Here is a 20,546-nt window from a genome sequence, read left to right on the forward strand (position 1 = left end):
TCAAACAGTTCTGTGCCATTTTTCCAACAGCATTTGTTCACTTCGTGTCTCTATGTCACACGCTGGTAATTCTCTCAATATTTCAAGCTTTCTCTTTATTCTGTCTGGTATGGTGATCTGTGGCCAGTGATCTTTGATGTTGTGGGAAACAGTGGTGTCCAGTCAGAGATGTGGTGATGCGGGTTGGTAAAGGAATTTACAAAGATGAAGGAGGAGCTAGTAAGGGAGTTTATTAGGTTACACTGCTATAGGCAACCAGTGGGCCACACAGACGAGAGGTGCCTGTGTGAGCACCGAGGGCTGGTTGTTGGGGTCTTTTATAAGGGTCATAAGGTGCCTGATGGGCTTGTGCACAAGTCTCTGATTGGTTGTAGGTGAGGTAAGAAGTTTAGGGTCCGTGAAGGGCGGTGTGGTTTATGACTGATTAGGTGGGCTGGAACAAACCAGCCTGAGCATTACCTAGGGCTGTTAGTTTGTTAGTGGAAACATGCCCAGTAAAGAATGTACTTTGCCTGCTGAGGGATCACAGGCAGACATCTGAGAGCCCAGAAACGGGGGTTGTTGGACTTTGAAGGATGTCAGTTGGCCCCACAGTTGTTATAACAGCTGTAAGTCTGCTGTTACTGTTGACTGTAAGTCATAAAAGATTATGACTCACTGAAGGCTCAGATGATGGTTAGCATTTTTTAGCAATAAAGCACTTTAAAGTTGATGTATGTACATTTTTTAGACATTATGCTGCTGTACACCTAATAGACTGCAGTATAGTGCAAACATTCCTTTTATATGCACTAGAAAACAAAAAATTGCATGACTTGCTTAATTGCGATATCCACTATGTTGCAACATCTTTATTGTGATATTTGCTATATTGCTATAGTCTGGAACTGAACCGGCAATACCTGAGGTATGCCTGTATTTTCTAGTTAAATTAAAGAGAGAGAGAAAGAGAAATAAGGTGCGCACTCCCCTTGGTGTCTGAGAATTCTGGGGACTTGTGTCCTTATGATCTTCTTGATTCAAGGTCTTGCCTCCACACCTCTGGTTCCATCTCACCCAGTGACAGCCCACATGAAACTTGGTCTCTCCTCAGTTCCCACAAAAGACCCCCTTGCACACAGCCACTTGAGGTTAATAAATAAACTTTAATGAGATGTTTGGGGGCTGGGGACGGTCAGGGGTTTATATGGCAGCAAGGCTACAAATCTCCCTTTGTGTCCCTGACACTATGGAGCCCACTGGCCTCGTTACCCCACTGCTCCCCCTCCCGTCCCGCCGAGTCCCATTTTGTCCCCATCCTTCTCTGTCCTGCACCCTCCCATCAGTCCAGAGCAAAGCTGAATCCTTCTCATCTCTCTTGCAGAGCAGCTCATGCCTTGCATTCTGGTCCAAGGTCTCTGTCTCCCTAGGGTATCTTCTCCAACAGACAGTTCTGTCTGTAAGAGGAATTCTAGTGCCTGGCATCAAGACCATTTCAAAGTAAAGAGGTCAGTTGTATCTGAGCAGTTTTGCGCCCTGGGTCCTGGTCTGTGGGAAATGTTTCTTCTGTAGTTTCTGCTTCCTCGGTGTCTCTTCCTCCTTGTTTTGGAAACAACTTCGTGCTTTACCTTGATGGGTTGCCAGCATCTTGTCAATATTAGCACCCTGGCTACAGATGTTCTCCTGGGGCTGAGTCTTGGCAGAAGGTGCTTGGAACAGACAGCCTCTAAGGTCATGACCACCAGTTGTGCTGGCTCCTTGGGCAGCCTCGGGCAGCTGGGCTCCAGCCTTTGGTTCTCTTCTGGTGATAACGGTCCGTCGCTATTTCTTGTAACTACAGACATTCCATATTATACAGAGATTTAGAAGTTCAAGACCAGAGATCAGATTCTTATGAAAAAATCTTCAGTAGTTGGAGCATTCTGTGTGGTTCTGCTATGCAGGAAAGGATTAAGTTTGTTCAAAAAGATACCTAGCCCTTTGCCCTTGGCTCCTGGGAAGTAACCTCTAAGCTCTTGGAATGTGCTGGTTGATAGGAGTCTTTGTTGACCTGTGGCCGTGGGCCACACTGGATAGTCTGTGCCAGCAGTGTACTTTGTGGTGGGGGCCTTGGACCACAGTATATTAGCCTGACCTATGTTGGTGCTAGAGACTGAAGTCAGCTATGTGGGTGGTCAGTTGTGTCTACACGATTGACCCCCAATAAAAACCCTGGAAACCAAGGCTGAGATGAGCTATTCTGGTTGGCAGTATTGTGTGTGTGTTGTCATACATCATCGCTGGGAGAAGTAAGTGTTGTCCACATGACTCCACAGGGAGTGGACAACTGGAAGCTTGTGTGCAGTCTCTCCAAGACCCTTCCCTGCAAGCCTTTTCACATTGCTGACCTTAATCTCATACTTCCAGTGAAATAAACTGTAACTGAGTATCCATGAGTACAACAGCATTCCTGAGTTCTGTGAGTCCTTGTAGTGAATGATTCGACCTGAAGGTGGTCTTGGGGACCCCTGAACTTGCACGTAAGAAGGGACATTCTTGAGGTCTGGCTCGGGGAGGGTCTCTTTGGAGGGAGATTTCATCTACTGAGGCGGGGTCCGGCTGTGAGACCCACATCCTCACCAGCTGCAGTCTCTCTCTCCATTCGGTCCTGATGCTGTCACCTTGTGCTCTCTGTTGGCGGATCCTGGGGAGAGCTGTCTTTACTGTCCACAGTTGAATAGGAGACCTTCTAGAAGGAGGATATGCAAACTTTAGCCTCAGGCACTTTTCAAACAAAAATCTTCTCCCTGAAGCCTAGCATGCAAAGAGCTGGAGGCATTAGTAACTGAAAACTTCCCCAACTTGGGAAAGGAAACAGTCACCCAAATCCTGGAAGTGAGAGAGTTCCACACAGGATCAACCCAAAGAGGAACACACCAAAGCGCACAGTAATCAAATTGACAAAAATTAAGGATAAGGAGAAAATATGAAAATTAGCAACAGAAAAGCAACAAATAACATAGAAGAGAATTCTCGTAAGGTTATCAGCTGATTTTTCAGCAGAAACTCTACAGGCCAGAAGGGAGTGGCATGATGTATTTAAAGTGACGAAAGGAAAAAACTTACAACCATGAATACTTTACCCAGCAAGGTTCTCATTCAGATTTGATGAAGAAATCAAAAACTTCACAGATAAACAAGAGCTAAAAGCATTCAGCACCACCAAACCAGCTTTACAACAAATGTTAAAGGAACTTCTCTAGTCATCAAAACTTAAGAAAAGAGAACAAAAAGAAGAAAGAGAAAAAAAAAGACTTAACAAAAGATTGTTTTGGCAATTTGGGGTCTTTTATGGTTCCATATAAATTTTGGAATTGTTTGTTCTAGTTCTGTGGAAAATGTGAGTATTTTGACAGGGGTTGCACTGGATCTGTAGATTGCTTTGGATAGTATGGCCATTTTGATAATGTTGATTCTTACAATCCAAGAGCACAAGATATCGTTCCATTTCTTTGTATCATCTTCAGTTTCTTTCATCAATGTTGTACGGTTTTCAGTGTATAGGTAACCTCCTTGGTTAAGTTTATTTCTAGGTATTTAGTTGTTTTTGATGCAATGAAAATGTTTATACCTGTTACAAAATTCTGGTTTTTGAAGTGGAAATAAAAAGTGAATGAAGGGGTGCAAATGGCAAAATATCCTTCTTTTTATGGGTGAATTGTATTCCATTACATATGTATGCTGTGTCTTCTTTATCCATTCATCTATTATTGATGTGCGCTTAGGATGCTTCCATATCTTGGCAATTATAAATAATGTTAAAAAATAGTAGGGCTACTACAACTAATAAGTAGGTTATCTAGATCAAAGAATAAAGGTCAATATACAGATATCAATTTTATTTCTATATACTAGCAATGAATAATTAGTAATCGAAATTTTAAAATAGTACCATTTACAGTAGCATAAAGTTATTAAATCTTGGGGAAAATGTGTAAAATTTGTATGTAGAAAACTATAAAACATTGGTAAGAGAAATCAAAGAAGATCTAAATAAATATACCATGTTCATGGATTGCCAGATCCAAACTGATGTATGGGTTTAACACAATCCCAATCTTAACATGCATTTTTGTAGATATTGAGAAGCTTATTCCAATATCTATATGGAAAGACATAGAAACTAGAATTGCCTAAAAAACAACTTTTTAAAAGAAGAAGGAACAAAGTTGGAGAACAAACACTAGCTGATTCCAAGACTTACAGTAGAGCTACATTGATCAAGGCAAGATGGCATTAGCAAAAGAACAGACCCAGCTATTCCACTCCTAGGCATCTACCCAAGAGAAGTGAAAACATATGTCCACAAAGAAAACCCTGCACATTAATTTTATAGCAATTCATAATAGCAACAAACTTGTAACAAACTAAATGTCCATCAACTGAGCAGTGAGTAAACAAACTAGTATATCTGATGCTACTCAGAAAAATACAAACACCAACTACTGATGGAGGCAGCCCAACATGGAGGAACCTCAGATGCATTATATGTGCTTATAGGATGTTCTAGGAAAAGCAAAACTGGAGGGATGGACTCCTGATCAGTGTTGGTGGATGCTGAGAGGGGAGTGAGAGAATTGACTAAAACGGGGCAGAAGGAAATTTGGGGGTGGTGAGAATGTTCTGTATCATGACCGTGGTGCAGATGTGGTCTACATAAACTGTTACATGTGTATAAAAATTCATTAAAAGTGCACCTAAAGAGAAAAAAAAGAGCTGCAGTCATGTTCCCTACCCTCTGGGAACCAGGGCAACACTTCTCCAGGTGGAGTCATGAGTGGGGAGGGAAGGGGTGCCTGTGAAAATGCAGATCTCCAGGCTTCAGTGCAGACCCACCAGACCAGACTCTCAGGGGGCAAGGCCCAGGAACCTGCATTTTCTCAAACCTTACAGGGGCTATGGCAGGAAGGGTTGGGAACTGCTGCTCAAGGCATTTGGAGAAGAGATCAAGGACCTGACATGTGAGGCCATTCAGGCTTTTGGTTCAGTGCTGCAGGTGCCCAGATATGCCTGGCTCTGCCTTGGGAAAGCCCACAGTGATTAATCTGAGGTTCATGCAGACCCCACTTCCCACACACACACACCCTCTTCAGCCCCACCACCACACTTACGCCATTAGCAGAGGGGCTGCGCCGTTTGTGACCTGGGGAAGCAGGAGGAGAAGTGGTCAGGAATGAATGACAGTGCAGGAGAGCATGGGAAGAAGACGTGTGGGTGGCTGTGTCCCTTGAATTCTAAGTCCCAGCTCTGCTATTGATATGGGGGAGTCACTTCCCAAAACAGTTTCTATATTTCTAAAACACACCTGGGATATACGCTTCATGTAGTTCTTCATTCAGTTATTAGGTATAAGTCAATATTTACAGAGCACAGGCTCTGGAACCAGATGGAAGGGTTCAGATTCCTGTTCTGTCCTTAAGGAGCTGGGTGACAATGGGCAATTGACTTAACCTCTCTGGGCTTCAGTTTCCTCAACCATCAAACCGGGATTTATTCAGTAAATAGTGAATGTCTGCTTTGTGCCAGGGGCATCCTAGGTGCTAGGGATATAGCTGTAAAACAGACAAAAATCCCTGCTCTCATGGTACTTACATATTAAGCATCATAGACACCGCAGGAGTGGTGGTAATAATCACAGCTATGCGTACGCCCCGCGTGTGGCTTACAGAGTGCAACCACTGCACTGAGGCCTTTGCCTGTATCATCAGGTACAGTTACTCCATTTCACAGATGAGGAAACTCGAGTCAGAGAGAGTAAGTCATTTGCTCATGGTGACACCATAAAGCAGTAGAGTGTGGGCCCAGACATAGGCAGTCTGGCTCTGGACATGATGTATTCAGCAAACACTTCCTCAAATATCTCTTTCATGCCTATCCTGGTGGTAGGTGGTGCTGGGGATACAGCCGTGATTGTGATGGTTCTAGCTCTGCCCTCCTGGGGCTCACAGTCCACTGGAGAGACACACGAGTCCCTGCACAGTGATATCCCTGAGTGGGCAAGGCCGGGGTAGGGGAGCCTAGAGCTGGTGCTTGGCTCATTTCAAGGAAGAATATGGAGGGCCTCCTGGAGGAGGGGGCCTCCCATTGGGATGTGGGGAGGTAATTTTATTTAGTGATTGAGGGAACAAAGCTTTCCAGCCAACAGAACTGCCATCTACTCCTGACATTCCACTTGTGTGTCACTCGGCAGGCAACTTCACCCTTCTGAGCAAACATTTCCTCATCTGTAAGTTGGGCTCACAGCGGGACTCTCTTTGCAGGGTGGTTGTGGACATTCAAGGGGGCTGTGCAGAGGAAGTCCTTGGCACAGAGAAAGTGCTCAGCAAAATATAGTTCTTTTGATTACAGAATTAGCCGCAGGACTTTGTCAGAGGGAGCCATGGGGAGGGTGCTCCAGGCAGGGGAACAGCCTTGCAAAGTCCTTGAGGTGAGAGCATCAGGTCCTTTTTGAGCCAGGGATCGAGGTGCCAGTTCCTGCCACCTCCTTTTTTTTCCATGAGAGCAGTTAGGGAGTCACTCCTGAGCAAGGCAGATAGAGGAAAGCTGGGGGTGAGTGGGAGTGCAGTTAAGTGTTATTCTGCCCTCCATCCTTCTGGTGGGGCTCCTGTGTCACTGAATTAAAAGTTAAAGTCCTTACTCTGGGCTTCGAGGCCCTACAGGATCTGCTCCCACTCCCGAAATATTTGTAAAATGAGTCAACAGTCTAATGACTCAAACTCCCTGGTCTCAATGTCCTCGCCTGTCAAATAGGGGAACTTCATGGTACTGAGGTGAGGACTCAGTGAGAGGCTGCCATGTGGACGGCTTAGCGCAGAGCCTGGCACATAGTATGGGCTCAGTTATGGCGGCTGTGGTGATGTTCATTTACAGCAGAGAGGCGGAGGACGTGCCAGGAAGGAGGGGACTCACAGAGGCTTCTGCATCGCCAGCGATAAATGAATAGGGACAAGGCCAGAACAACCAGGATTCCCAGAGTCAGGAGGATAATTTTCCAAGGAGGCAAGCCCGAATGTGGTTGCTCCCTAGGAAGTCCTGCAGGAAAAGGAAGCAGAGAATTAAATTGAGAGACTTCTGGGGTTTTCACCTGCCCCCAAAACATTACTCCTCATTTTTAAAGGAAGCTACCGCTCTGCTTCCCTTAGTCTATATGGTTCAGGTGGATTTGACACCATCCTCTGGTTCCTAGGATGGGACTTTGACCTGGGCCCGGCCTGTCAGGGCATTCCATTCTCCCTGGCTGCGGTGATTGGTTCATAGCGGGGTCTGTGACCCAAGTTGAGCCAGTGAGAGCCAGCCCTGAGACTGTGGCTAGAGTTATTGAAAGTGGTGTATTTTCCCTTGGGATTACTGAATTGGGCTGAGAGCTGAGGACCATCTCACCTTCCTGAGGGGAGAGCCTTCCAGAGAATGAAGTCAGCATAGATAAAAGCACAGACAAGAGAGGTAAAGAAAAGCTCCTGGGTTACACAGTTGGAGCACCTGGATCTAACCATCCTTGGAGGCACATTTTCAATAAAGTCTCATTTTTTTGTTCTGGAATTGGGTAGTCCTGATGGCTGTAAAACCTCGAAAATATACTAAGGAAAAAAGTGTACATGTTCAAAGGATGAACTTTATTATTTATATATTATATTAAAATATAATACTACTGAAGGGTAATAATACTCAAATATGGTGGTGAAGGAAATAATGGAGAAAAATTTTTTTTTAAATCTCATTTTTGCTTCACTATTTTGAGTTGTGCTTCTAGCAATTCTGAATGGTAGAGTTCTGCCTGATACACTTGGAAAGCCTTCCTGAGTCCCAGTGAAAGGGGCATCACCCAGCTACCCCAGCCAGGTTTGCAGAGCGGCTGAGTCCTGGTGGCGGTACCGTGGTTCCCGTGGCACAGATGTTGAGTTAACAGAGAGTAAAGCTGGTCCTGTTGGACCTTCCATGAGGGAGCTTAGGGGAAGGATGGGAGTCAGAGAGCATTCTTGTGGCTGAGGGGCTCCCTTACCAGGGACCACTTCTAAACTCTTCCCCCAGAGAGAATCCTCCCGTGACTTCCTTCTATGGTCCTTCTGCTCTCCCCACCCAGGAGGCGCCTCACCTCTGACCAGGACTGTCAGTTCTGCCTGGCCCGTCCCCAGGGCGTTGGTGACAAGGCAGATGAAAGTCGTGTTGATGGATTCATCCACGGTGTGGATCAGGAGCTGGGTGTCCTGGGCCACAGCAGAGGGTGGCAGGGGTCCCGTGGACCTGGGAGAGACACATGGGTGAGGAAGGGGCCTCTGGTGGAGGCCTAGAGTGACAGGTGATTGAGCACTTACTGTATGCTGGGAACGCAGAAGCCCTCATGACATCTGTGATAGCCCCTGAGAGCAACCTGGAGTTCTCCTGACTCTTCTGCTCACAGTCACGTCCAGCCTATCAGCAGATCCTGTCTGCCCCACCTTCAAAATCTATCCAGAATCCAACTGGATATACAGAATCCTGAGCAGAGGCCTGAAGGAGGCAAGGGTGAGAGTAACCAGTGTGCAAACTGGTGGGAAGAGCATTCCAGGCATAGGGAACAGCATATGTGAAGACCCTGGAATGGGAACATAATTGAAGTATTTGAGGATCCACAGGGAGGCCACTGTGGATCTAGAGGTGAGTGCAAAGGACCGCAGCCACCACCCAGGGCTGTGCCCCCTACTCCTGGTCCACTGCGGCCACCTTCTCATGGGGTTCCCTATTTCTACCCTCACCCCACCCCACTCTGTCCCTTATTCTGCAGCCTGAGAGATCTTATCAGAACTAAGTCAGCTCAAGTCCCTCCTCTATCCAAAGTCCACCTCTATAATCTCACTCAGAATAAAACAAAAGTCCTTACCATGGGTATGGGTCCCATACACGCTGGCCCCCTGATGCCACTGATCACACTGTCTGTTACTCTCCCCTTTGCTCTTAGCTATCCACGGTGGCCAACAGTAGATCCTCAAACACTCCAGTTATGCTCCCATCCCAGGGTCTTCGCATGTTCTGTTCCCTGTGTGTGGAATGCTCTTCCCACCAGTACCACACTGTTCACCCTCACCTCTTTCAGGCCTCTGCTCGGATGTCACCTTTATGACACCTTCCTGGGCCACTCTATTTCAAATGCAGTGACCCCCTTCCTCATCCTCCTCTCCCCGCTTTATCTTTTCCACGGCCTTCATCTACCTTTATCTACCGTCCTTGACAACATTATCTTGTTTATTGTTTCTCTCCTTTACCCAAATGGGAACTCCAAGAGGGGACGGAGTTTGCTCTATTTTATTTACCAAGGTATGTGGGTCAACAGCGTCTGGCCCACAGCCATCAGGAAACACTGGCGTAAGGGATGGAGGAGACAGAGGCACGGATTTGGGCATTTGGCAGAGCGGGCCTGGAAACCCCGCCCTGTGGCTTGTAAGCCTGAACTGTGGTGTTTTGGGGCAGGAAAATAAAGGCTGGCTGTCAACACCAGTTGGAAACCTTTGGCCAGCAGTTCCTTTCACCATCAAGACCCTACTGTGGGTATCCATGGAGGTGGACAGACACGGTTGGTCTCCACCATGACATCTGCATAGTTGAAAATGGGAAAGCGCCTCTATCCCCACTTGGGATTGGTTAAGTCATTGAAGGTATCACCTAGGATGGAATCCGAGCAACATGAAGGAGGGGTTGTGGGTATTTTGAAACATGAAAGATAAAGACTGTTTGATGGATGGACAGAGGGATGAACCGATGGGCAGGAATGTGATAAAAACAACTAACAGGAAAATATTAATGGGAGAATCCACGTGTGGGTTTTTGAGTGTTTGCTGGACAATTCTTACAACTTTTCTGTATGTTTGAAAAATCTCCTGATAAAATGTTGGGGAAAATGGATCTACAGGCTTTGACATGGAAGGATGTTCACAAAACAGAGAAGTTTCAAAATTGTATGTACAGCACAATTTTTGTGTAGAAACATTGAGGGGAAAAAAAAAAGACAGGAAGGACATATTACAAGGGGTCGCAGCGGCTATTCCTGGAGGTGGCTGGGCATGCTTGACCTTCGGTGCTGTTTTCTTTTTGCAATAACCATATTGTCTAAAGTTTCCACAATGCTTGCCAGTTATTTTTGTAGTGAGGAAAAAGGTCCAATAAAAATTATATAAAAACAATTTACCCCTTTGCCTTTATCTTCCCTCACTTAAAAAAATGCTTTTTATTTTTTTAACTTTTTTTAGGGAGGAGGTAATTAGGTTTATTTATTAACGGAGGTACTGGGGATTAAACCCAGGACCTCATGCATGCTAAGCACACACTCTACCACTGAACTATACCCTCCCCCTCTTCCCTCACTTTTAACCCCAGTGTCCGCATGAATTTGAGGAAACCTTCTGATTGCTCCGCCTCTCAATTTCCTCATCCAGAGAATAGGGACAGGACTTGTTCCATCAGCAAGGACAGAGCAGGTTACACGAGGTAGCTGGGCAGGTGGCCCAGCCCAGGGGTTAAGAGGATCGAGTTTGGATCCAGGCGCTGATTGGAGTCACCTCTGCGCCTCCGTGGCTATGTGCCCTGGCCAATGACGGCAGCTGCTGGGGCCCAGCTGGTCTTTAACCCGACATGGTGATAGTGTGGATTGTGCCCAGAATATGGGGATTGTGCGGGCTGAGGCTAAGTACTTGGCACACAGCCGGTATGTCATCTCATCTGGACTAAACCACCTCGTAAACTCTATGCATGCGAGACAGAAATTTTCCTGGGGGCCCCAAGTTGACTTCTTGCTCTCTTTACTTTCCTGCCTACACCCCTCCTCCCTCAGACCTAGGAGTCCAGGTCCCCCACCCCCTCATTTCTCAGGATCCTGGGGAATCTGGGTCCCCAGCCCCTCCCTCTTCCGACCCAGGACTCACGTGCTCCAGTTATAGCCCGTGGGCTCTGGTTTGCTGCGGACGTCACAGTGCAGGGTGGCCCCACGGAGGCCAAGGTACCAGTTGTCATCATAGCCAGAGATGGAAACCTCAGGGGAATCTGGGGGAAACAGACACATAGGCTCAGAGACAGGGAGCCTTCACATAGTCAGCCTAAAGATATTTGGAATTCATGTCACAACTGGAAAAGGCCTCAGTGGGTTTCGGGAAGGGCCCAAGATGGAGAGGCCTGGAAGGGGTCTGGGGCAGTGGGTTCCCTCTGAGAATAGAAGCCTGGGGAGTCCTCCGGAGGGTGAGAGGTGGTGAGGCACAGGGAGGGCATCTCAGGACCTGCTTCTCTCTACTCCTTTTCCTGGGTAAAGCCAGGTCCTGGCGTGCCTTGGACCTCCTGGGCGCTCAGAATGCACAGGAGCATATTCAAGGCTCTGACAAGTCCTGCAGGAAAGAATCCTGGATGATGTTTTTTCAGCCTGCTGCTTATCCAACCCAAAAGTGAGCGACAGGGAAGACTATTCAAAATCCCCAGGAGGAAGGCCAGTGAGACAGAATGTGTGTGTTTGTGTGTGGGGGAGTCAGTAGAGATCCCCTCCTCTCTCAGACCCAGTGGCAATGTTGAAGGGGTCCGGTGTAGACAGTGCCTGAGGGAATCAGTGCAGCAGCTGCCTGGGAGGGTCTATTCAGTACAGACAACGATGGGGGCACAGACCCTAGACCAGCCAGTATAGACCACATTGGGGCAGAGGGGAGTGGAGACTACACTGGGGGGACAGTTCTCTAAGGGAGCCAGTGTAGGCAGTGTTGCGGGTCAGTGTGAGAGACATCCTAGGAGAACCAGTGTAGAAAATGTGGGGTGTCAATGTAGCGTGGTCAGGGGAACCACTTTAGGCAACGTGGGGAACAGTGACAACTCCCCACAGCTGATGGCCTAACTGGTGTAGACAATGGAGGCAGTGCTTCTGGGACCCAGGGAAGCCAGTGTAGACAAAGGTAAGGCAGTATAGAAAACGAACAAGGGAGTCGGTGTAGACCATGGGGAAGTGTGCAGCCATGTGGACACGGTCGGTGTGGACAGTTGCCCAGGGAGGCAGATGTAGGCACTGTGTGTAGATTGGGCTCAAGGAAACCAGTGTGGGGCGTTGGTGGAGATAGTGGCCAGGACAGCCAGGTAGACAACCCGGACAGGAATGTGGACTGTGGCCTTAGCTGTTGGTTTAGGCAATGAAAGACAGTGTTGTTTGTGGCCCAGGAGAGCCAGTGTAGATGGTGTAGGGGGTGTAGACGATAGTCAGGGGAAGCTAGTGTGGATGATGGGGTAATGTTGAAAGTGGCCCGGGAAGTCAGTGTAGACGGTGGCAGGAGGAGGGTGGGGGCGGGGTCCCTCCACCAGGGCACACTCACAGGGCATGCTGAGGATCACAGGCAGCAACGCCGGCTCCTCCAGACTCTCATGCTCCACTCTGCACGTGACGTTCTCGCCATCCATCTGGCTTGAAGGTGTTAAGGTTAAGAGGCTGATGACGGTGAAGGTGCCGGGCAGGGGCCCTGGCACCTGGCTCTTATTTGCCTTCCTGTCCAGGTGCGAGGACCAGGAGATGTGGGCAGGCGGGCGACCCCCCGTGGAGACACAGCTGGCCACAGGCACAGGCTCTGGGCCGAGTGGGCTGAGTGGGACCTCCTGGGTCTCAGCCTTGTTCTGGGGTTTGGCTGGGGATAGGAGTGAAAGAGACGGGTCACTCCTTGCCTGAAGTCACTTAAACATCTCAGCAGCAGAGGAGGGTGGCTAATTGAGGGTACAGAATGGCCAGGTTCAAATCTCAGCTCTTGGGTTGGGGAGGGTGTAGCTCAGTGGTAGAGCGCATGCCTAGCACACATAAGGTCCTGGGTTCAATCCTCAGTACCTCCATTAAAAATAAATAAACAAAAACCCAATTACTCCCCCAAATAAATACGAATAAAAAATGTGAAACTATATATATATATATATATATATATATATATATATATATATATATATTAGGGTGGCCTTGGGCAAGTCAGTTTCCTTGTCTGTCCACTGGGGATGATGATAGAGTTATTGGTGATGAGAAAATGCAGGTAAAGCTCTTAAAACGGTCCTTGGCACATAATAAATGCCCTATTTATTTATTTATTATTGGTAATTGAATCCATTGGCTGGTTCTGTGATGGGCAGCGTTGAGGACCCAGCAATGACTGAGACAGCCTCATCCTTGCCTTCCTGGGGTGGGCGGTCCAAGGGGAAGAGAGACTTCCCTAGACAGTGATGACTCTGAGTGAGCAAGGCTGGGATGGGGGAGCCCAGAAGGGGTGCCTGAATCTGGGGGTGGTATGTAGGTGGTTGCAGAGGGCTTCTTGGAAGAGAGGAGGGCTGAGCTGTGCCCTGGAGTTTCAGAGGGAAAATGACTGGCCCAAAGTTACAGCGGCAGAGCTGGGCTTTTACACGAGGTCTATCTGACTCCAAAACTACCTCGACTGTTTCTTAATCATCATTTTGGTGATTCCCTGACCTGGGGCTTCACTTGGTTCCTTTCTCATCAGTACCTGAGTTATTGTTACTGAAGATTTCTCTTTAACTTGACTCACTGGTTCTGTTTTACCCTCATCCTAAACCATCAGTCCTGAAGTCCCAAGTTTTCTGAAATGATGAGAGTTGCCTTTGTCTGGGTGCTGTATGCCAGGCATTGTTCCAGGCACTTAACCTTTCATGAGTCATTCATGCAAGGCTTGGAACAGTTCCTGGCATCTAAGTGAAAAGGTAATGTCAGCTCTTATTCATCGTCAGAGTGAGCTCCCTTTCACAGCTGAGGAACTTGAACAATTGTACTCAATTGCCAAGAGGAAGGCCTGACTCCCTGGTGCTCAGGAAAATGACCGCAGGATTCCATGACAATGCCCAAGGGCAACTGGCCCCACGGGGAAAGCCCTCCACTACGGGGTATCAGGATCCCTGCCTCCCAGTCTGTCTATTTCAACTCTTCCTCCCCAAAGGGAGTAGTCGCTAGCTCACATGGGCTTCTGTTCTAAGCAATTCACCTGATAAACTCCCAGGACCCTCAGGATAGCTTTCTGAAGGCAGCAGTATTTTTACTAAGCCTATTTTACAGATGAGGAAAGGAGGTTCTGAGAGGAAACCCCTTGCCCAGGCTGGTAGTGGCTAGCTGGGGTCCAAACCCAGGTCCCCGGGCTTCCTAGACCCCTCCCTCTCCCCCCACCCCGTACTCGCATCAGCCCCCACCTTCCCCCACACAGCATTCCCAGCCTCTCCATCCCCTCTGCTCTCAGTCTCCCAAGGTCTTACTCCCCATGATCGCTACTCTCTTCTGGTCCTCCAGCCCCTCCCCTTTCTAACCTCCCCCTCTGCATCCCCCCTGCCCCCATCATTGCCCTACATCCTTTTGTGCCCGCAGAATCACTGCTCTGGAGGGAATCTCACTCCCTTCCGGCTATCCCCACCCTGTGCTTACCTCTCTACGTACCGCACCCCACCCCACCCCTGCGCCACGCCCTTCCCTTTCGTCCCCAGTCATCCCGGCTCACCCAGCACCCGGAGCCAGGTTCGGGCGCTCCTGCCGCCTTGAGGGAACATGGCGAACTGGCAGGTGTAGTTGGCCTCATCCTCTGCGCCCAACCCCCGCAAGGCCAGCGACGCGTCCCGCAGCTCCTCTCCTGGCTTGGCGGCCACAAACTCCAACCGCCCGGGCTCGGGGAAACTGGGGCCCTGGGTAGGGTGGAAGACTGCCACGCTGCGGATGGCCTCCGTCGGCTTCTGCCGGGTCCAAGTCACCTGAGTCACTGTCACTTTATCCTCCATGAGCTGTAATTTGCATGGCAGCTTCACGGTGTCGCCCAGGAAGCCGTGCACCTGGGCAGGGGCCAGTACACTGACCACCTCAGTCTCTGTGGGGAAACACGGGGCGGGTCACACCCGGGTGTCCCTGATCTGAATGGGGAGGGGCGACCAGGAGGTCGCTTGCCTGGGGCCTGGAGCCCCTTGGTTGGGAGCGTGTAGGGGGGGTGGGGTGGGAATCATTCTGGATCTGGGCAGCAGCAAGGGTTAGCGGGGCTGGACTGGGTTTGCAACCAGGCCCACGCCCCTTCGAAGGGCTGTTATTACCGTATTTCCTCTATGTCAGCATCATCATTTAAAATATTGTGGTCACTATTGTGGTTAAAAAACTTAAAATTGCCATTTAAATAATTTAAAAGTACCATCTTGCAGTGGCAGTAAGTACATTCATGATGTTGTGCAACCATCATCACTTTCTAGTTACAAAACTTTTTTCATCACCCTAGAGACATCGATTTTAAGAGGCACTGGGGATGCTGTCATTTACAGCACGACTCACTGTCAATGGTTACAGCATCTCTGATTTAAAGGTCTGAAAATGGGAAGAAACTCAAGGTCTCAGAATCCATGAAATATGATATTATGATTACTCTCCGTGGTCTGGAGGTAGGAAAATATTTGTAGGGGATCTTGGCACAAGAAGGGAGGTGATGATAGCCCTAGGGTTTTGAATCCCTTCCAGATTTCTGCTGTGAGGCTTCAGGCAGATTACTTAACCTCTCTGATTCTTTTTCCCAGTTTGTAAAATAGGACTAGTAACAGTAAACATTCACAAGTTGCTTACACATATCAGGGACTGTTCTGAGTGCTTCTCATGTCTCCCAGCATTTAGTCCTTAAATAGCTCCTCGAGGCAAACACTATGGTCAGCCCAACTTTAGAGAGGGGGGAAACAAGTCTTTTAATGCAGGTCATATACAGTGGGCAAGTGGAAGAGGTGGGATTTGAACCTAGGGTACTCCTGACCTCTAATCCACCAGACTTCATATGAAAATCTTTCTTCCTAGGGCTCCAACATATAGTAGGTCCTCAATACTCGTTGGCTTTTCTTGATATTGATAAACACAATGCTGTGCATTCTTATAAATAATAATAAGGATGAGGAGGAGGTGAGAAGGAATTAAGTTCTTTCAATCTTGGTCCTGCTACTCATTCACTAGCTGTGACCTTTGTGCCAGTGGTTTCACTCCTCTGAGCCTCAGTCTCCTCATCTGTAAAGTGGGAGTGGTTATAACTTGACAGGGTGTTGTGAGGACTAAAGGATGAAATTTCTGGAAAGCATATGCCCAGCACGCTATAAAGACCAATATCATAAGTATTGTTATGAAGAAGAGGAGGCTGGGAGGTAGTGGGCAGGGGTGCTAGGAGCTTGCTGTGTGGAAGAAGGGCATGGTCTGGACTCAAGGGGATTGTGGGGTGGTGAGCATGCCAGTCTAGGTTCGGATGCCAGCTCCACCGTTGATGTGCTGTGCTGCTCTGAGCGAGTGAGTCTCCTCTGATGGCAAGGCCACTATGAGGATGAAATTGGGTGAAATGACCTTTCTCTGGGCTTGTTGCCTGTGTAATAGCCAGGTCCAAGCTCCTAATGTGTGCCAGGCGCTGGGCTGCTCCCTTAAGCAAGGCTGTCTCCAACCCTCTCCACAGTCCATGGGGCACACATTAGTATTTTCATCCCCGTTGGATCGAAGGGCAAGTGAGCTTTGGAAGGTCAAACTACTCGCCTAGGCTGACCAGCAAGCAAGGGGCAGAGCATGGGACCTTTGGGAAATGAGGACACGAAGGAGTCTACACTCAATACTACTGTTCTTCACATGAATGGTCGCTATCATCATTACTGTCTTCTGGAGTGCATTGACCTAGCTCAGCATCATCCCAAGACACAGCCTTACAAGGTAGGTACAATTCCCCCCCGACTCCAAGACCCCCAACACACATTTTGTGCAAACAGAGAGCTTAGGTCACTTTCCTGAGCTCACACAAGTATTAAATGTCAAAAGCTATTTTGAACCCGGGGCCGTCTGACATCAGAGCTGTATCCCCAATACTTGGAACGCTGCCCCACACATAGTAGGTACTCAGTAAACGTGTGTGGGATGAATGCATGCACGAACGAACGAACGGCCACGTCCTTAGAGCCACACATTTGGGGTCAAAGGGGAACGGGGTTCTGTGCCGCTGCCCCTCTTTCCCCCATGCAGCATCCTCTCTCACCGGCAGCGGGCTGTTGGCAGCCGGGGAGAAGGGTTTGCGAGTAGTGAGCAGGGTGAGCAGGTTCGCCAGGTGCCGTGCCAGGGCACAGCACACCCACTTTATTTTACCCCGAGGCTGACCGAAGTCTGGCTGCTTTTCCGGGAAGCTCGCTGAAGGGTCCGACTCCGGCCCGGCATCCCTCCATCCCTGGGGCGGAGCGGATCGGGGAGGACGGCGCTCTCAGCCTCGGGGAACGCAGGGGACCGAGTGCCCGGGCTGGTGAAGAGGGAGGAGGGGAGCAGGGGCAGCCCGGCCGCGCGGGGTCACTCACCGGCTCCCGTGCGCCACCAGAACAGAGACAGCAGGGGTATCAGCAGCCGTGGCCAAGCTAAGAGAACGGCTTGAGCCATGCTGGGCGCGCCGCCTTCTCCACTAACCCGGCGTCCGCTCGCTGTGGCCGCGCCGCCGCCGGCGGCCCTGATTCCGCCGCTCCTGCCCGGGAATCGCGGCCGCGCTCCGCCGCCGGGGCCTGGGGGCAGGGAGGGGAAGTTCGGCTTCTTCCCTCCGCAGACTGGCTTAGAGGAAGACTAGGGCGCCCGGTCCCCGCCCGGCTCCTGGTGCGCAGGCTGAGTCCCTCCCTCCGCGCCTGCGCTGACACTTGTCATCGAATTCCGGTGACAGGACAGTCAGTGAGATGGGAGAGAACTGAGAGTTCAGAGAGAGACCCAGAGAGCCATCTACTCGGACATAGAGCTTGGGAGACTTCCTGGTCCCCACCTGGCCTGCTAGTGACTCTGACCCTTGTTCTGTGACATCCTTATATCCTTTGAGAAAATACCCTCTGGGCTTTGGCCAGTTTGAGGGGTTCTGTTTCCTGCTGCCCTCTCCATCTTGGCACAGCCGTGGGTGAGTGCGTGGCTCCGATGCTTGGTGTTTTTCACTCTGGATGTATGTGGGTGAGTTTCTGAATAGAACTGTTGAGGCTGGTCTCTGGGAAATCTCTGAATTTTCTGACACTCTTTTTCTGGGCCACTGAGTTATTTCCGAATTGGGAACCTGTGGCAGCTTCTGTGTTCCTCCCCTGGACCATGATGTCACCTTCGGGAGTTCCCCTCCTCCCAGGGCTCCCGGCTATGGCTACTGTGGTTTCAGCAGCCTCCTCTCGGGCTCTGGATGGTCAGAGGCTGCCTCGTCCCCTCGCCAGTGTTTGGACTTGAGATTTAGAGCTCACTTCACCCCATATTCTGTCTCTTCCCCACCAGGCATCTGACTTCTTGGTGACAGGAATGGGGCCTCTGTCTGAAAACAAACAATGAGAGCCTTGGTCCTGAACAATTCTGTGCAATGGCAATGATATAGGTTCTGTTACTGAAGCTCAAAAGTGGGGGTCAAGGCAGGGCTGAGGGGCAGGGATGGGGCAAAGGTTAGGGATGAAGTCAAAGATGGGATCAAGAAAAGGGCAGATCTCAGGGATAGGGCTTGGGTGTGGTGAGGGTCAGTAGGAGGGAGAGGGCCTTTGGTGGCTGGTATTCCCAGGGTAAAAAACCTTTGAGTCAGTAAATACTTGGGAAGGCCAAAAGGTCCAGGCTGTCAAAATTGCTGAATTAAATAAAATGTCTTATTGCAGGTCTGGATGAGGCTGGATGAGAATGTGCTGGAGGGAGATTAGTGCCAGTCGGAAAGGGTGGATTGAGTCAAGGAGCTGTCTGGTTCCCCTGACAGCCTCTCCCCTGGCCACTCCCCACCTCTGAGCCCTGAGGGGCGGTCTGGGGTTTCACTGAAGCCACCCACCTCTGGTTCCCACAGCTCCCGGGGCTCTCTCCCCATGGCCTTTTGCTCTTTGTATTCATTCAATCAGTGCATGTTTATTAAACACCCACTGTGTGCTTGGCCCTGTCCTATGCACTGAAGATACAGCAGTGAGCAAGAGACAAAATTCCTGCCCTCCTGGAGGTCCCGTGCTGGATGGGACTTGGGGAGAGAAAGATAATTTTTTAAAAATGTAGACAGGTACTATACATACCAGGGAATTGTAAAAGCTGTGAAAAAAAATAAGACACAGTAAGGAGACAAGGAAGAACTTCTTCAATATTCCTCCTTTGTGGCTGCCCAACACTTTTTTTGGGGGGGGGTAACTAGATTTATTTATTTATTTACTACTACAATTATTGTTTTTAATGGAGATACTGGGGATTGAACCCAGGACCTTGTGCATGCTAAGCATGTGCTCTACCACTGAGCTATACCCTCCCCACCCACTGTGGCTGCCCAACACTTTTGACTCTCCCTTTTCTAGCTTCTTCTATGTATTCTTCCTTCCCAAGGTAGAAACAAAAAAACCTTCACAGCTTTGTGCTTCTTGATGCAGGTGTGAGCCTGTGCACTAGGTGTCATCAATTGACTTGCATTTGGAGGGGACCACATGAGCCGGTTCTGAGCAGATGTTTTAAGGCTGTGGCCTGGCTCATCCATTGTTCTTCTTCTTTTTTTGGTGGGGGGGGGCGGGTAACTAGGTTTGTTTATTTATTTATTTATAATGGAGGTGCTGGGGACTGAACCCAGGACCTTGTGCATGCTAAGCACGTGCTCTACCACTTGACCTAAATCCTCCCCTCTGTTGTTCTTCTTTGGTTCCCATAACTGCCTGTACCAGATGGGGCTGCTCCTTCAGCCATGATCGTAGGACAAAGAAGATGTGTGAAGGAGAGCCACAGCTGACCTGCTGTCAACGTGTAACATGAATGAGGAGTTGATGATTCAAAGCACCAAGATTTGGGGATTGTTTGTTATTGCAGCAAAATCCAGTGAAAGCTGACTGATAGAAAAATCCTCTCTGAGATGGGGAGTTGAAACCTAAATGAAGTCAGCCCGGCAATTGCCTGGGGATAATTCAGGCCCAGGAAAAAAGCAAGTGCAAAAGCCCTGAGGCACAAACCTGCTTACTGACTTGACAAAGGGGCCGGTGTGGCTAGAGTGGGAAGAGTGATGGGGGTATAAGGAATAGTTTGGAGAGGTAGGAAGGGGTCGAATATTATTGGACTGAGTGGCCCATGGTAAGATGTTTACATTTTATGGAGATGGGAAGACTTTGGAGGGTTTTGAGCTGATGTGATCAGACTTGTGTTTTAATGGGATCCCTCTGGCTGCCATGTTGGGGACAGGCTGTAGGGGGTTGAGGGTTGAAGCCAGTGGGGAAGTGACTGCAGTGGTCCAGGTGGGAGGTGATGGAGGCTCACCACTGGGTGTGGTGGGGTTGGAGAGAACAAGCGGTTGGATTCTAATGTATTTTGAAGGTAGAGACCCAGGGATTTGCCAGCAAATTGGATGCAGGGCATGAGGGAAACCTCTCTTTCTCACCGAGGACCCCAAGGTCCTGACCTGGCGGGAGGAGGAGGGCCTTTGACTGAAATGGGGACGATGTCAGAAGTGGTAGGTTTGGAAGGAAAAGCAAGTGTGGCTTTTGGACATAACTGCTTGCTTCTGTGCGTCTCCCTGTCAAGATTCTAAATTCCTTGAGGGTTGGGACCAGTTCTGGACATTTTTCTTTACACAAGTGCTGAAATA

The 20,546-nt window shown here is 49.2% G+C and overlaps 1 protein-coding gene across 4 annotated transcripts; it reads right to left on the minus strand.

The window, feature by feature from the left end:
* Positions 1-1,108: 1,108 nt before the first annotated feature.
* PVR (PVR cell adhesion molecule) lies at positions 1,109-17,597 on the minus strand. Of its 4 annotated transcripts, none has more exons than XM_015242981.3 (8): positions 17,314-17,596; positions 14,484-14,843; positions 12,327-12,632; positions 10,911-11,028; positions 8,111-8,259; positions 6,928-7,050; positions 5,130-5,161; positions 1,109-2,704 (listed from the first exon to the last, which is right to left on the minus strand). In XM_015242981.3, the coding sequence occupies exons 1-8, from the start codon at positions 17,390-17,392 to the stop codon at positions 2,636-2,638; spliced, it is 1,236 nt and encodes a 411-aa protein (XP_015098467.1). In that variant the 5' UTR covers positions 17,393-17,596; the 3' UTR covers positions 1,109-2,635. The 4 variants fall into 4 exon arrangements, with proteins under 4 accessions (XP_015098467.1, XP_015098466.1, XP_072822991.1 ...); XM_015242980.3 differs by having other exon boundaries at positions 1,109-2,707; positions 17,314-17,591; XM_072966890.1 differs by lacking the exon at positions 6,928-7,050 and having other exon boundaries at positions 1,109-2,707; positions 17,314-17,597.
* Between the last annotated feature and the right edge of the window lie 2,949 nt (positions 17,598-20,546).

Source organism: Vicugna pacos, chromosome 9 (assembly GCF_048564905.1).
Source record: "Vicugna pacos chromosome 9, VicPac4, whole genome shotgun sequence".
Taxonomy (NCBI): domain Eukaryota; kingdom Metazoa; phylum Chordata; class Mammalia; order Artiodactyla; family Camelidae; genus Vicugna; species Vicugna pacos.